The 17,866-nt window shown below is 37.2% G+C and overlaps 1 protein-coding gene and 1 long non-coding RNA gene across 8 annotated transcripts; one reads left to right on the top strand and one right to left on the bottom strand.

Moving 5' to 3' along the window:
• Positions 1-1,076: 1,076 nt before the first annotated feature.
• LOC129731992 (uncharacterized) lies at positions 1,077-6,518 on the bottom strand. The gene is made up of 3 exons (XR_008729135.1): positions 6,297-6,518; positions 1,425-6,240; positions 1,077-1,356 (listed from the first exon to the last, which is right to left on the bottom strand). It is a non-coding gene; the product is annotated as an uncharacterized LOC129731992 (long non-coding RNA).
• LOC129731990 (uncharacterized) lies at positions 2,742-13,401 on the top strand. 7 transcript variants are annotated; one of them, XM_055692432.1, is made up of 8 exons: positions 2,742-2,891; positions 2,958-3,050; positions 8,733-8,914; positions 10,787-10,941; positions 11,663-11,949; positions 12,668-12,782; positions 12,847-12,971; positions 13,042-13,401. In XM_055692432.1, the coding sequence occupies exons 4-8, from the start codon at positions 10,932-10,934 to the stop codon at positions 13,384-13,386; spliced, it is 882 nt and encodes a 293-aa protein (XP_055548407.1). In that variant the 5' UTR covers positions 2,742-2,891; positions 2,958-3,050; positions 8,733-8,914; positions 10,787-10,931; the 3' UTR covers positions 13,387-13,401. The 7 variants fall into 7 exon arrangements, with proteins under 7 accessions (XP_055548407.1, XP_055548413.1, XP_055548409.1 ...); XM_055692434.1 differs by having other exon boundaries at positions 2,769-2,896; XM_055692433.1 differs by having other exon boundaries at positions 2,808-2,900.
• Positions 13,402-17,866: the final 4,465 nt, after the last annotated feature.

The raw sequence follows: 17,866 nt of genomic DNA, 5'->3' as shown, positions 1-17,866 counted from the left end.
ATTTTACCCATTTCACATTTTTAAATTAACCCATTCTTTTGACAGCCGCATATGCCAGAAAAAAATGTGTACAACAATACTTATTAATGGGTTTTCGACTCTTACCGTGTAGAGCAATGGGTAGATTTCGTTTTCTTGGTTAGATGATCGACTATAATAACAAATTCAGAGATTTTAGGTAAATTTTTGAGGATTCTACTTCATGAGATATCTAAAGTGAACTAATGACAAACCATTCCATGGATTAGTTGATTTGTTTAGTTAGAAAATATGCGTTTTTTTCCTAGTTTTCAATTGAGTTTTCGTTTTATAATTATGGGCTGAAATGAATAATGGAACAGTTCCCATATCTGTGTTGCTAACATAAAACAGAGCGAGGGAAATAATCCGCGTTCGCGCGTGGCTATATAAATTCTGATTTTGCCAGTTAAAAAGCACGGGCAGTGAGTATCTAAATTAACCTTATTTTCGATTTTGCGGAAAACGGAATAAATAAATAAAAAAAACTAAGTTTTTTGTTTCTCTTAATTCCTTTCATGAAAGAAAAAACTGCCCAGTCATTTTCATTAGGGGCCCACATTTTTGTAACCGCACCAGGCCTACCAAACCATAGCTACGCCACTGGTCTCACCGCTCATATATTTTTCTTGTTCTCAAGGTAATCGAAGATGTGAATCATCTGGAAATTTCGGAGTAATATTGAGTGAAGTAGAGTTACTCCCAAGCATAAGAGTGACTCAGATAAAAGCTGTCTCGCCCCTCGTACAAAATGAACTACTTGAATGGTACCACACTCTGAATAAAATCACTGTTTGAGTTGTTCTTGGAGGCAGTGTACCTTCGCAGCCCTGCATTTGTCCCGTTCCTACTCGAAAAATGCTGCATTGATTTTGTAAATAACTTTTTGACAGTTCCTTATGGGATTTTCTTTAGGGCTCGATATAGCCGAGAAAAAGGTGTAACACGGGGTCACCCTGTACACACGAAAATTTGCCCGGCGAAACCCTTACAGGGCGGCCAGATACCTCTAACTGATTTCGGACTTTTGCTAGAACACTAAAGAAAAACAATCAAAATAAACAAAAACTCATCCGTTTATTCTGGTTCCTCTAGCTGTCAGTTGCGGTGAGGGTCGCCGATGGTGGCCGTCCGGGGCTGCTTTCTGCTGCTCCTGCAGCACGAATCGTTTCTGCTGCAATGGTCCTCGGCGGGGCGGTGTTTTCCTGCTCCTTGGCACTTAGCCGGGGGTAGCCAATAGCGCAGCTTACCCTATCCGGCGAGCGAACACCTGTATCAACCTTCGCTGGTCTTACACGTATCCGCGGAACAACCTTCGCGAGACACACAGGACACAGACTGCAAAAAAAAAACAGCAGTTAAAACGCGCACAAAAATAAACACAAAACGCGACGTGTGTCCTGTACCGATATCGAGGCTAAACTGATCATCCCGCGATGGCTGCCGACCACAACATACCCGCCGAGACTGGATTCAGCACCACTTTTTCGCAGCTGGAGGAAAACACCGGCCTATCTATTCCTAACAATTATTCCACAAACATGACAAAAAAATTATCGAACCTAACTAACGCGACAATATCGTTCACATACGAAAAAATGAACGAATTTAAACGAAAATAAACAAACTTATGTGAACGATATTCAGCACAAGTGGTGACAGTTGTCATGTTGGGTACACGCTCTTGCGGGAGTGTCTAAATGAGGGTAATTTCTACTCATACACTCTCCCGCGGTAGTACCAAAATTAGGTAAATTTCCACTCGATGCTGAAATTGCAACCGCACCGGTTACAATCTCGCCCACACCGAGTGGAAAAACAATTTTTTTTTACTAACCACCACCTAACACCGATAACAATAATAAACGGGGAATGAATAAGTTAATGAACAAATAAATAAATAAATTAATAAATAAATATATAAACAAACAAATAAATAAATATGTACAAAATCTGCTATCCCTATCATTCCTTCCGTAATTTATAAATAACCAATTCCAAACTAATCGATCGGAGTTCCGAATCGTTGAAATTGTTTGGTCTTGATGTGAAGTGCTAATTCTGAAAGCATTCGCAAAGCGAGAAGCAGTCAGCTATCATCTGACCCAATCTTCAAGACAACTCATCCTCCCAAAATACTGCAAGTCCCAGTACTAGTTTTGTACGGTTAGAGCTAGAGTTAATTTACGAACCACTCATTCTATTTTCTCTTTCAAACATATCCTCTCATTCCAATCGCCATTTGCAATTCGACTCACATCTTGAATTAAGTTCTAGAGAACATTGCTTCTCATTCAACCACACCAACTTTTATTCGTTCACTCATGCATATCCAATCATACATTCACGCACTCCGTCTGGCACCCAGCCCACGTCATCGTCAACATTCTGGACCATGTCTTTCTGTCCCTGTTCATCTCAAAAGCATCTCCCATACTGAGACGTTTGAGAGGGACCAAAGAATGTCTCTCGCATAATGCGGTAAATAATAAAAATATTCCCTAAGGAATACAATTTTATCACCCTGGAGGTTAAAATCTGAAACCCCAGTATTATGCAAGACTCCGAATACACAACATTTCGCTCCGATGACGCACATTCATACATATCCACATTCGGCCGCACCGTACATACATTACATTGCCTTACCACAAACGATCAGCACGCTGCTTTATTTTAACTCTAATTTGATTAGGATCTACTCAATTTGGTATTCTTATGCAAAATGTCAAAAAGTGAGTAACCGGGTGCTGGATAATTGAGAAACATTTACTCAAATTTTCATAATTGCCATGTTTACTCAATTTTGAGTTTTTATCCATGATGTTTACTCACCCCTGAGTGTATATATATGTCAAAAATTTTCAACGGCGGTATTGTTTGTATAAAAAGTGTTACTTTCCAGTGAGAGTTTTATAAACTGCATTGTTATTTTGTAGAAGTTTCCTCAGTTGCAAGTATTGTTTTCGAAGGCTAAAGAATGGAACAGGTTGAAGCCTTACTCGATGCGGAATCATTCCAAAAATTAAAAGGTAAGAATATGAAATGCCAAGTCAAAACTTTATTTAAAAATAGTTGACCTGTCGTGGCCACGTTCAAAATATATTTTAAATTATAAATCTTCACACATACATCTCTCACACATACTTCATGCACACATACATCATAAACACATGCACCATGCATACACACATCATACACACATACACCTTGCATACATTCACTATGCATTACCGTTTGCGTTACTGAAAGTCAGACGACTAAGCGCACTTTTTATATTCCGATTTTGTTTTAAGGATTTCGTTGTCATCTCCCTTCGTGCGGAGTGCTTGTGCCCGGTTATATTGATGAACTAAAATCGCATTTCGTAAATGTTCACAATTTAAACACCAGCAAAATTAATGAATTACCATCCAGGTGCTCTGAATGTAACATTTTATATTCACGATTTAAAGATTTGAAATGCCATATAAAAAAATCTCACGGACCACAGCTTGACGACCGTACAGACGCATTATCAAATTCCGAACATTACGACTCAAAATCAACAATTCCAGACGAGACTGATCCGAACCCAGACTATTCGAACATTACAAACATGTTTTTCAAAACGACAGTTTCTACTGAACAAATAATTGAAATGATCAATGAGTTTATCACGAAAATGCGTTGTGATGTTTCAATACCGGAGTCAAAGATCCAACAGTTCATCACGACTGCACATACTTTACTGAACGGGTATGAGATGTACTTCATGGGTTTATTCAAATCATTTCTAGAAGTTAAAAGCATCAGTTATGATGATATTCATGCTCAAGAAACAATCAACAAGATGTCGTTGGTAAATGTATTTGGCGAGGTTAGAAGACCAGTAGACAGTTTGGCGTATTTATCTGGACTGCCGGGTTATGCTTTACCCGATTCAAAAGAAGAGGTTTTAGGTAGAAGGAAAGTTACGAGTATCGCACGCAGTTTATCAAAAGCTAGTCGCCACCCTGCACGAGTAAGTTAAAAGACGAAGGTAGTGAAGCATGTCGCTCATTATATTTCTATAAAAGATACGCTAGCACTAATCATGCAGAACCATAGAGCAATGATTGAGGAAGAAAAAACCGAAAAAAGTATTCTGTGCGGGTTCAAGGATGGTTCTAGATTTCAACATCATCCGTTTCTTCAAAACTACCCCGAAGCACTGAGACTTTCATTGCATCTTGACGATGTGGAGCACCGAAACCCGTTGGGCTTCCGTAAAGGAATGAAAAAAATGACTATATTTTGTTTTAAAATTGAGAATTTTGACTCCATCGTGAACTCTGAGTTAAACCGGATTTATTTAACACTCACAGTTAGTGCTGCTGATTTGAAGATATATGGATACGAACGAGTGCTTCGTCCTTTGATGCAGGATCTTCTTTTGTTGGAATCAGAAATTGGCGTGAAAATCAAAATAGACAATGGGAAGGACTTCGTTTTACGAGCAGTATTGGTTCATGTAATCGGAGATACACTGGCTATTCACGATATATTTCGTTTGATGGGACCCCATGCTAAAATGTTTTGCCGTATGTGTTACATGCCGCGAAATGCTTTAAAACAGGAACATTCTCAAGAATCATTTCCTTTAAGAACAGGACAAAGTTTACAATCGGACATTCAAGCAATTCAAAACAAATTAAAACTACCGTAAGATTTAGGTATTGTGGGAGATTGTGCACTACATAAGCTGATTTTTTTCATATCGCTACTAATAACACAATGGATCCCATGCATGACATTCTCGAGGGCATTGCACCAATGCTTATTAAGTTAATTTTCAATGATATCGTGAATTGCGAAAAAAGTATTACGATAGATGAAATTAATAAGATCATCATGGACTTCAACTATGGATTTGTTGAATCACGAGATAAACCATCGCCGAGCTTTTCGTTGAAAAATATTAAGCCACCAGGTTATTCGATTCCACAATCTGCTGCTCAGACTTGGACACTTTTGAGAGCATTTCCTTTCATGTTTCACGCGAATATCGTTAGTAATACCAACTATGTTGATTTAATCGGATCATCGTTAAGAATAACTTTTTTTGCGTTTTCTAATAAGCTATATGTAGCACAAATTGGTGACTTGAAGCAAGAAATTCAAAGTTTTCACAAACTGTTTCGCGTTTGCTTTCCCACAGTAAATTTCATCAATTAAATGCACCATCTTGTACATTACCCTTCGATAATTAAAGAAGAGGGACCTGTGGCTAACTTTTCGTGCATGCTTTTCGAAGCGAAGTTTAAAGAGACCAAACGTCAGACAAAGACATGTAATAATTTCCGCAACTTATCATTAAGCCTAACAAAACGTTTTAATCTCAAACAAATTTATGCATTCATCAATCATACTTACGATCTGAATAATGTAACAATACTATCTTCAACTTCAATTCTTAAGCAACACTGTGAATATTCTTTGCTACTTTTTGATTTTCCAGAAACAATAACATTGATAAATCACATGAAAATTAATAGTACCACTTTTCGCCCAGGGTTGATACTTAAATATGAGATGTGTAACAAATTATTTTATGGCGAAACAAAACATATAGTAAAAATGATGACACAATTGTATTTTTAATTGAAGAACTAAAATGCGTTGCATTTTTTAAGGCATACAATAGCTATAAAGTTGAACACACCAAAAAAATTATACGTTTATGTATTGATAAGGTTTTTACCAGGAAAACCTATAACTTATGGCAATTTAGAAACGATCATGAAAATTACATTTCCTTGAAATACAATGATTAAAGCCGACTAAGTTATATCTAATAAATTGTTTCATGTTTCTTGTTCAAAAATGTTAAAACATTTTTTACACCGAAAAACCTAATTCGACTAATCACACGATAACTCTACCCTATCGCTCAAGATATACTATTTTGTAACATTGAAATTTGCGAACTATCACAATTGCAACTGCCCTTCAATAGAAATTTATATTTGTTAGCTACGCTTAACACTAACTGTAGACTTATTTGTATGAAATAATGTGGCATCAATAGGACCACGGCTCAATGCATCTCGAATTGTTGATTAAAAAGAATGACCGTATTAAAAACTCTGCTTGACTGAAATGGCTTAATATGATGATATCCTTATTGTGCCTTATCATTTTTATTCTTAACAACAATTCTTCCACGATGATATTAAATCTTCAGTTTTTGTCATAGTATAGCTAAAAAATGAAAAGTAAAAAATACCGAAAACTTTCGATAGTCAAACATTATTTACCTTTCGTTAGAGTTTGTTGACTGTCCGATGTTTTTAATAAAATTCATCTTATTTATCAAGCCCTCAGTAATTATCAGATGCCTACATGAGTATTTTCTTATCATCCACTATAAAAGAAACCACAGAACTCTCACTTATCCGAGACAAAATCAAATAAACAATGCCTAAGTAGTTGTCTTAAAATACATCGAGCAGCCGGCAGTCATCAGCAATTCAGCAATTCTCGGCCCCTTCAGAAAGGTTTCAAATACAAAAAGCTGTTACGATCACAAATCTTTTCGTGTAAGGTATATTGACCAGTAGTGGACCCTTCTAATGTTATGGACACTAACATACTAATTTGTCGGAAATTCCCTCAAACAGCGTATTTCTGATGATCTTTAACTAATATGCTAATATATTTATCTAATATATTTAACTAATATATTTAACTAAAATGCAGTTAAACATTACACAACTTTCTTGAACAAAAAATAGTTCAAACTTGTATTAAAACTTGTTTAAGCATGAGTGTCCTTAATACGATCATCAATTATAAAACTGGCACCTGTAATAAATCCTCTCCGTATAAAGTACAGAACGTACGTACAAAAATCCAATGAAAGTCCTGATAAATTAATCAATTATAAATCCTTTTCTGCGAGATATAGAAAATATTGTGGTTTAGTATACGGAATAATAGTTTAGCCACCTAAAACACATTTTACCCACGATAGTCCAATCCTTTGGATAATAAGTATTCTCAATCAAGAATAATTGGTCAAGGAGTCGTAAAAAACGAAGTGTCCACTACCAGGTAATATACCTTATTTATGCTTATACGAGTAGTGTGTGTGTGTGTGTGGTTCTTGATCATACGGTATCATACAATCTAAACATATAAAAATGCAACTCTGTCAGTCTGTCTGTCTATTTGTCTGTATGATCCATATAGGCTTGGAAACTACTGAACCAATCGGCGTGAAATTTTGTATATAGAGATTTCAGGGGCCGAGAAAGGCGACTAACATAAATCAATACCCCTCCCTCTTCTGGTGGGGAGGAGTCCTTTATAAATGGAACACAAATTTCTTAACATCTCGAGAACTAACCAAGTTAATGCAACCAAATTTGGCAGGTGAATGTTTTTAGGGGTAACAAATATGTCCACAATAGTTTGACACCCCTCCCTCTTCTTGAAAGCAGGGGGCCCATACAAATGAAACACAGATTTCGCACAACTCAAGAACTGATCAAGTAAATACAACCAAATTTGGCATGTGAATGTTTTTAGGGGTAACAAATATGTCCATAATAGTTCGACACCCCTCCCACTTCTGGATAGGAAGGCTCTTATACAAATCAAACACAAATTTAAACAGTGGTTTGACACTCCTCCGTACTCTGGAAGGGAGGCTGGTCTCCCATACAAATTGAATAGATATTTCAATCAGTTTTCCGGAAAACAGCTAAAAATGGCTCAGGAGCCAAAAATCGACTCGAGACGCCATTTTTAAATTTGAAATTAAAACTTCCGGTTGCCAATATGAGTGTTTCTGGAACCAGAATGATGCTCAAAAGCCAGAAATGTTTCCAAATGCCATTTTAAAATCCAAGATGGCGACTTCCGGTTTTTGGAAAATAGCGGGAAGTGACCAAATACAATCCAATATGGGTATTTCCGGAATCTTAATGTTGCACTGAGACCGGAATCGACCTTAGACACCATTTGAATTGTAGAATGGCAACTTCCGGTTTCTGAATAACCAGCCTAAAGTGACCTAAAAAGCAATATGAGTATCTCCGAGACCAGAATGATGCAAGGAGCTAAAAATCGACCTCAGACACCATTTTGAATTGTAAGATGGCAACTTCTGGGAAACAGCCGAAAATGACCGAATTCTACGCAATGTGGATATTTCCGTAATCGAGATGATGCATAGAAGCCAAGCATTGACCCTGGACACCATTTTACATTCAAAGATGACCACTTTAAGTTTCTGGAAAACAGCCAAAATAACTGAATAACCACCCAATATGGATATTTTCGGAATCAGATTGATGCCAGAGAAACAGCTGAAAATGACCGAATACCACCCAATATTTTCAGAATCAAGGTGATGTACAGAAGCCAGAAGGCGAGGATGTTATCATTTTGATAAAACCAATCATTTCAAACATTTTGTTTTTTGACTTTGATCATATCCTATGGCCGCTCCGTCGTATATTTGCAGACTATAAACAAATCGCAAGAAATCAATCATTTTGGAATGTTTGAAATTATTTAATTAAATACAAAAATGGGCGGGACGAAGTTTGCCGGGTCAGCTAGATATAATGTATTTATTAGCTGTGTAATTTAGTGTTTACTGAAGTTTCAAAGATGTGAAACAGTTTTTGGATAGCGTGTTAACTCTTAGGTAATTATAATTCTTTTTACTCTTTTAATTCTTACAGCTAAAAAAATTGATGATATTTCCTTGGTGCTTCTGAAAGACACCGATTTGAGAGATATCGGTATAAACGAGAAAGGACCTCGGATGGTCATTTTGCAGATCATAGAAAATCTGAACAGTTCTCATGATAACGTTAATGATAAGGAGAATACGACGAATGTGATAATACCTCCATCAAAACAAGTAAGTTGAACTGGAAGCAAAAAGAAATTGATTAGATTCAGCTCATAAGTGACGTTGATCAGTGGCTTACAGGAGGCTTCAACTATACATGATTTTATTCAAGATTAACCCGTTATAAGGCAGTGAAAACAATATTGCCACCAACAAAATACATATTTTTCGCTGCACAAAGAATATCGTTTTGAAATTTCGCTTAACCAAAAACTTCTAAAGGTGTCTTAAAACACCTTAGTTTTTTCTAGAACTGCTAGAAGTGTGCAATATTTATTTTGGCTTCATTTTCATGTAAACAAACCATGATTTTAGAACGTCGTTCGGAAATTTCTTCTTAATTTGGTAAAAATCCAGCAAACCGGTAAGTTCTTCACTAGAAACTTTCTGTTTAGCACCTACTGTGTTAGATTATGCAGTTGTTTTGTTAAAATACATGGTGTATATGACGACAAATTTCAAATTTCTTCCCAAATTTTTTTTTCAGAATACCACTTGAATAATTCTTCACTTTGATCTTTACCATGAAAGATAAATGAAGTGCTACTGTTACAATCTAATTACCATGATGTTTCATTTTTTATTATTACAAAAAAGGAAGCTTACAATGTAGCTGCAAAAAAAATGTTTCCATCGTTTTGGGGGTTAACGGGCAGTGGCAAGTATATTGCCACCAACGTTTGTACGGTTAACGGGCAGTGGCAACTATATTGCCACCAACATTGTGGGGTTAACGGGCAGTGGCAACTATATTGCCTCCAATTTTTTCAATCGATTCAATAGTGAATTGTTAAACAAAGGTACAGATTTGTTGTTCCTCCTGTAAGGAAAACGTTTTACTTAAGTTTATGTCAATTCCTTGCGTAGTTTCCACGGCCTTATAAAGGGTTAAGCATGCCAACCGTGCGCATTTTTTTGGACGGTCCTTAGATTTTTATCATTATTTGCAAACTGTTCTGAAAACACTCATGTTTGTGAAAAGTAATTTCACCTATACTTGCACAGGGCTTTTTTATCTAGGTAATAAGTTCCAACCGGTCTTACCAAAGAAAATTGCAGCTCAAGAAAAGTATACAGTCAGGTTTTTTTCACGCTCTTTTTACGCGGATTGTTTTACGACGTCTTTCCAAATAACGCGGTTTTTATGTCGTTTTCAGAATAACGCGGTATTCATCGTGAAAAAAAATACTTTGCTGTACTGGTTTTCAAATTTGGATGTGCGAAGAAATGGTGCATAGATAATTTCAGGCGAGAAGTTATTTCAGACGAATATAAATAACTTTGCTGCTTGTTAAATAAACAAATACATATTCTTCAATCGAAAGATGGCTAAATTTTATAATGTAACAACAAGACAACAAATGCAATAACAATCGCGTGGTACGATGAACATCAAATTCAATTTTTCAATTACAATGTCAATCGATAAAACATTTATTTAAATACAATGGTGAACACTTACATTTTCAATGCGACTTGCACACACATACATACACAGATGGACTTATATGCACATACACATATATACACTCACATGCACACACGCATATACACACAAACATTTACTCAACTACCAAAACTAAGTCGATAGGTAAATACAAAACCGTTTTTTCCGAAAAATTCAACGCGCGTATCATATATTTTACATTCAGCTTTTAATTTTTAATCTGATGATATATAATGAATGTCTAATATCACTTTGATCAAGACAGACCTAGAAATAATATGTACCTAACATAATAAGAAAATAAAAAAAAAACTGATAAGTAAAACGTCTTTCTGTATATAATCTAGATTTCGTTATGTTCATGCTTGTTTTGGTACCTTATTAAATACTTATGAACCACATGTTGTAAAATATTATTGTTCAAATCTTTTCAGATACTCCGAGAAACGCTCGTTTCAGATAATAGTTTCCGACTAAAAGTATTGCAGCCGGTACTGGATAGAGGTAACATACCAGATAAAAATGGTATCAGTTTCCTTACTAGAGTAGCTTGTCAACCATTCGAAAAACGGATTAAAGATGGTCACGTGTAAGTAAAGATTCTGTTTTCTTCCAGACTATATATTATAGGTATTTATATCGAGCTCGTTTACAAATACCCAGCCATAAAAATACTCACCTCCATTGACGAGTAATGGCAGATACACTGTTTATGACTGGTATTTGTATACGAGCTCGACCTGAAGACCGTTATGTGTTTGGTAAAGTAGTAAAATTTTCGACTCGAAGATGTTTCAGGGTTGTCGTCCGGCATTCTTACGACGTGACCGGCCCACCGCAACTCATTGACTTTCGCCAGGTATGCAATGGGGTTCTCTCCAAGCAGCGCGTGCAGCTCATGGTTCATGCACTGTCGACATTATCCGTCGTCCATCTGTACTCCACCGTAGATAGTCCACAGCGTTTTCCGTTCGAAAATTCCAAGAATGTTAAGGCCTTCTGTCATAAGCGTCGTTGTATCGGTTCCGTAGAGGACTACCGGCCGTATCAGGTACATCGTCAACTTTTTGCACTAGACTCGATCGAAAAGGTCATGTCCGAGCCAATAGCCGCACCGCAATTGGTGCGTACGTTTGTATGTCTGAGAAGAACGGGCTGTCAATGAGACCATGGTCAATTTGATTTATTGTACGTTGGTCAGGTGATCTCTAAATAGTTTTGTAGATAATGACAGACCTGAAGGGGCTCCAGATTCGGTAATGTGACCAAAATTATTTGTATTTGACACAAATTTTCATATTTTTTTCCAGTGGCTTTTTTTTGGCGAAACAGTGGAATGGAACAGGGTAAACACAGTGGTATGATTTACCAATACCAGCGATCAAAAAACGTGAACAAAACTACATCCATACCAACAGAACTTTTGAGTAAAGCCGAAGTTCTACGCACGTTGGACGCAACGAAAAATGATAAAAAAAGGATTTGTCAGGAAATGGAGGCATGTTTCCCTTTGTTAAAATTTTTGCTCAATGCAAAGAAAAGTGCAACCGAAATTCACCAAATGTTTCCACATCTAAGTGCATACAACGGATATATGGTAACGTATATACACACAATCAAAATTAAATAAAAACAAAATCATAAAATGAATCCTAAGTTACCAACGCTTCTTCAGAATTCAAAAATAAACTAAATAGTATGCTGTAGAGTTTATTTTTAAATTCTGAAGAAGCGGTTTATAAAACTAACAGTAACAACGATACGCATTAGTGACGATTGCTATTCTAATCAGCAGCAACAGTCTTGATATTGATTTATTTTCATAATAATTTATAGTTGTTGAACATTACGCAAATTCAGTTACAAAAAAGGATAAAAAAACTTCGTCGACCACACTGATGATTCACTTTTGAAAAAATTAATAAATATAATACTCCATCCTAACACTAGAATAGGCGGTCTTACTTACCTCGCTTTTGCTATAAGTTTTTTACTTTCTCTCCCTTCAAAATGCTTATTAGTTATATTTACCAATAAATTAGTCCCAATAATTAAAAGAAATGACAGTTGAAAAATAGGTAATGTTTTCTTGATTGACAAAACTAATAACTGGAACTTCAACCATGAAAAATTATTAGTAACGTTTTTAGTATTTTTTTTTCATTGGCATTCTTGTTGACAAAAAAATCGAACATTTTATTGAATCTGTTGTATGACTTCTAATTAATGTATTATATGGAGACTTAGTCTTTGTTAATCACAACTTGTATTATTTAATGTTTGTTTTGAAAACTAAAAAGTATTATTTTTTTCAGATCCGTAAATCGTTTACTCAACTCTTTCCGTGTTGTGAACCTGAGCCGGATTTCAAGGGAGTTCTATCGAAGTGTCTTCTATACTCATCCAGTAAATTCATGCAAGTTGAGGATGGTAAATAATCATATGTATTTGTTTATTTTAATTAAATAATCTATCGCAAATTCGTTTTCTCTAGAATACATTAAAGGATTCCTGCGCATGTTTTCGAGTATGCCAATGCGTGGACTCCGCCGGAGAATTGACGGTAAATTATCAATTTCCGAAAAGCAATTGGCGTCGCCTTTCATTCGTTGGTTAGCAGTAAGTATCTAATTTGTCATCAAATCAATAATTTCTTAATCAATACAATTATATTCCGTAATAATTCCAGCCCAACATCAGTATTGCAGAGGATTTAAAAACATATAAAGAATCTCTTCAAAATGAACAACCGCATGTTGTATGTTCTGCGATGCCGTTTAAAGCCGGGCCTTTATTCGTGATAATAAACAGAAATATTTGTATTGATGTACAGTGCTCAATACATGCAATCGATACACTATTTAAATCCTTCGCAGTGTTTGGCATAGAAATTCCCGTACACATGCGTATGATGATGGATTTTCTGGCGTGCGTATTGTACAAAAATATGAGCCACAGTTCACGGGCAACTGTGAACCGGTTGGTTGCCGCATTCAACGAAGCCACTAAGGCAGAAGACACGGAAATGATTTAAAACATTTATAATATTTCGATGGAAAATAAATCTGTTTTTGATTGTTCTGAATTTATTCCATTTATTGAATCGTATTTACAAAAAAACAGAAACCATCAAATTTCAAAATTTACGCATACTGGGTAACTTGTACTCATTTTCGTTAATTTCTAGTTTTCATAAACAGAGTAGATTCTACTCAGTTTTTGACGTATGACGCCCTTACTCAGAAGTGAGTAACCGTAAAAGTACTCTAATTAGGGTACCTCCACTTTTATCAAAAATGAGTGATATCAAACTCACTTTAGAGTAACAAAAACTGAGCGTGAGTATCTAATCCGAATCCATCTTATCGTTTCTGGCAGCACGGCATCGTTTGGAGACGTCAACCGGCGATGGCGTCATTCCTATGCGGAATGATCAATGAATATTTTATGTAAACAAACCAGAATGGAAACTCGCCGTTCACATTCCGGTTTTCGCGACGGTTTCTCGCGGCGAAAATACGTTGCACGTGCGAGTTTATCCCCATAGAAGAGGGGAAAAGTGTTTTTTGCAAAGAATAAACGCCCAAACAAGGCAAAAATTTGTAAAAAGTCCCTGCTGAAGAGGGGTGAAAACTAAATCAATGGCACCGAACAAGGTGAAGTGATGTGTTTTCGGTTGTTTGCCTTCTGTTTCCAAGTGCCAGTGCGTGGGTGTTTTCCCAAAAGGCGCCGAGTTCTATTCCGGCAAAAATTAATATTTACACCAGCACGGCTGTTTTTGTAACAGAAAGCAAAACTTCAGTGGAACGATTTATTACTCCGCCACTAGTGCGAAGCACGCAAAACGTTAACGGAGGTAATGAAGAACCTTCTAACAGCAGTGTAAGTCTCCCTTTTTACTATTCACTAGAAGAAGGTAGAGCAACGCATAAATGGACCGACAGTCCAAATGTAATCCGGCGGTCGCCCTTGGAAAGTTCCCAAATGAACAATCCGTTCAAAAGCAGGCCGCCGGTACAAAGTTGTAGCAGTTTATGCTGGTTTGAGAAGATTTGCTGGCCAAATACCAAGATTTTTCCCGGTAGGATCAACCAGCTCGTAGGACGAAGACCCCCTTTTGGCGAGAACTTTCGCCGGTAAGAATTGTGGTCCAATTTTAGCGTTAAAAGGTTCGAGAGCGTTCGACAGCTTCATGTTTCGTCGGTAAACAATTTGACCGACGGCGAATGGCTTCGCAAGTTGGCGATGTCGCCCGTTGTATTGCTGTCGAGCACCCTCGGAGGCTTTACTAAGATTTTTAACCACAATACCCCGAATTGTCTCTAATTGGTCCTGTCTTGATTTTAGATCACCCTCCCCGGAAATCCTGGAGTAGTCATCCCCTGATGCCATTTCGCAACCATGGACGACGAAATGAGGACTAAACCCGGTAAAAGAATGAACCGTGGTATTTAGGATGCGTTCCATATCAGAAATGCGGGCATCCCAGTTGCGCTGGTCCGTGCGGGCGTACGCGCGTATTGCCGAATATCGATTCGTTCGTTCTACCGGGTTAGCCTGCGAATGATATCTCGAATTCAGCCAATGTGTAACATTCGTTTCTTTTAGGAACCGGCTGAATTCTTTGGAGATGAACGTCGAACCATTATCGCTCAACAGGATTTCCGGACTTCCATGGCGGTTGAACCATTGTTCGCGAAGGGTCGCACAAAGTGAGGCACTGCAAATTTTGCGAACGGGGGTCAACATTACGTACTTGCTGAAGACGTCGAGGACGACTAGCAAGTGTTGATTGCCCCGTTTGCTTCAAGGAAATGGGCCTATGTAGTCCACCGAAATCATCTGCCACGGTGCACCAGTTGTGCGTGACTGACCCATTTCAGGTTGGACTGAGGTAAATGGTGCTTTTGTCTCTTTGCAGGTCCCACATTGGCGAATATATTCGCGAACTTCTGGTCCCATACGAGGCCAAAAATAGCGTTTTTGAACCTCGTGAATCGTTTTATCGTATCCCACATGAAGCAATTCATCGTGAGTACGCTGCACGATTTCTTCTCGACACTCGGGGGTTGGGACCAATTTCTAACTAGGGTGGTCGGTATTACCGACTTTTCGAAAAACCGGAATTTCGGTATTCATAAAAATAAAAACCGGTAAAAAACCAGTATTTTTATTTTTTCAGATCAATACAAACCGGGGGCGACTCGTGGTCTTTGAACCTACTTGTTCAACTACAAAATTCTGATAATCATAGTTTGTGGAAATAATGACAATCATGTCTGCGAAAAAAACGCAAGTCATTCTCTCTGAACTATTGAAAAATAAAACTGAAATATATAAATATATACATAAACTTGGATTTGAAATTTATTTATAGCCTAGCTTCTCATGTTGCATCTATGGACGTGTCGCTGCATAATTATGTCGCTGCATTATGCGACCATTTGTCTTGATCTTTTGTGGTTAAAATATAAGTGTTCTGTAAACTTCAATGAATAAATCCAGTCATATAATTACGTAGAACATAATTTCGAAAGTCAACAAAAAACATGCAGATTTTTACTTATATTTTCTTACAAAACGCAAAACTTATATATGAATAACTTTAAAATTCTTAGAGAAACAATACCTGAAACTGTTGAAAAGAGTAAATAAATGAAGATGAAAATGAAATCATGATCAGACAAGAATTTACATTTTACGTGTCCGAAGGAACCAAAGGCAAGTACTTCTCTATTCTGTACGATGCTCTTTAAACAGTTTGTCTAAATTTAGTTGAACCTGAGAAAACATATGTCTCAGCTAGAATCGTTGCTAATAAAATCCGCTGCGGTTTGGGCGACGAAGCTTTGACCATGCTACAGTTATTTTAAATTCACCTTTTCAAGAATAAAAAGCAGTAATTTATAGGATGAAATTTTTATTGATTGATTATTTCATCCTGTAAAAATTTTGTATTAGGAGCAACTTGTCCATAACTAGGGGCAACCTGTGCAAAGCACACGGAGACACCAAACAAAAAATAAATTTTCAATTCAAAGTTATATATACAGATTATTTGTTTAGTTCTACTTTAAATAGCACGAAACGAATAATGACTTGCGTTCTTTCGCGGGCATGATTGTGATTACTGCCCTAAACTATGATTTTCAGAATTTGTAGTTGAGCTGGGTAAGTTCAAAACCCACGAGATGGCTCTGTAAGTGTGAAAAGAGATTAGCTATTCTATTTTTAGAAAATAAATGTTTCAAAAACTTTCAGCTCGATCAGCTCGATCGGACATCGGGAACACGTGCCTCAAAGCGGTCTAAGCTCAAAAATTTTCTAAGACCCAGAAAGCTGATTCCATAGATTTTTTTTTATTTCGAGTTAACACCAAATTTCAATGTTTCAAGCATTTCTAAGCCATATGGCATCTGAAAAAAAAATATTTTGGCAATTTCTTATATCAATACCTGCTTTTTTTCATCGATACTTTTCGTGAAACTTTGACCGCTTTGAGACACGTGTTCCAAATGTCCGATCGGGCTGAAATTTTGCATGGGGACTTTTTTCAAGAAGACGAAACTTTTGAGCCCTACCGCTAAACGATATTCGAAAAATCGATTTTCATTGGCACTCTTATATTTATTATATACACCGTCATGTGATTTGTAACACCTACGCCTACGTGGGTAGCATTCATTAGCCTTACAATGATTTATGAATATTTTAACAAGTTTTTCTAATTTTAAGAAAAATACCGGTTTTTTCGCCTCTCCAATACCGGTATTTCGGTATTGAAAAAAATATCGGTTTTACCGGTTTTACGGTTTTTGTTTTACCGGTAAACCATCCTATTTCCAACTAAACCGAGAGTCGAATGGTACACTTTTCGAGGCAACGTATTTGAAAAGTTTACCATCTTCAACTTTAAAGTCAGGGTAATCATCAGGATTATCTGAAACTTTAGACTTCATGGAACAATACCAGTCAGAAGTGAACAATGCCGAAATGGCTGCTACAGCACGGGATAAGGCATCCGGAACGACATTGTCTTTACCTTTCCGGTGCTCAATGGACATGTCGTAGAGTTGTAGTTCCAAACTCCACCGACTCAGGCGCGAACTGCTTTTCCATTTGGTCTTCAGTATCCAGGTAATGGCTGATGAATCAGTGACAAGTCGAAAATGATAACCTTCCAAGTAACCTCGAAAGTGTTCAACCGCCATAATCACCGCAAGACCTTTCTTTTCGGTAGCGTGATAATTCCGTTGGGGAGTGGTTAGCTTATGTGAAAAATAAGCTACCACTTTTTCCCCCTCTGGATGTTGTTGCACCAGAACAGCCGCGACAGCAGTGTCACTGGCATCTGTCTGCAGAATAAATTCCTTCGAAAAATCTGGCGGGCACTGGAGGAAGGCGGGGGCCTAGTGTGGTTGCTAACGTCTCCGCCAACCACGCTTGACGCCTGGGTTCGAATCCCACCGCCGACATAGGTGTCGATGGTTGTGAGGTTGCGTGATCCACTCACA

This window comes from Wyeomyia smithii, chromosome 3 (assembly GCF_029784165.1).
Source record: "Wyeomyia smithii strain HCP4-BCI-WySm-NY-G18 chromosome 3, ASM2978416v1, whole genome shotgun sequence".
Classification (NCBI taxonomy): Eukaryota; Metazoa; Arthropoda; class Insecta; order Diptera; family Culicidae; genus Wyeomyia; species Wyeomyia smithii.
The sequence above is the reverse complement of the archived record's forward strand: the minus strand, read 5'-3'. Positions and strand labels throughout refer to the sequence as shown.

Bases quoted from the DNA above. Each gene is read 5' to 3' on its own strand.
- LOC129731990 (XM_055692432.1), top strand. The intron at 12,783-12,846 runs GTAAATAATCAT...CGTTTTCTCTAG, and splicing joins ATTCATGCAAGTTGAGGATG to AATACATTAAAGGATTCCTG. The intron at 12,972-13,041 runs GTAAGTATCTAA...TAATAATTCCAG, and splicing joins CTTTCATTCGTTGGTTAGCA to CCCAACATCAGTATTGCAGA.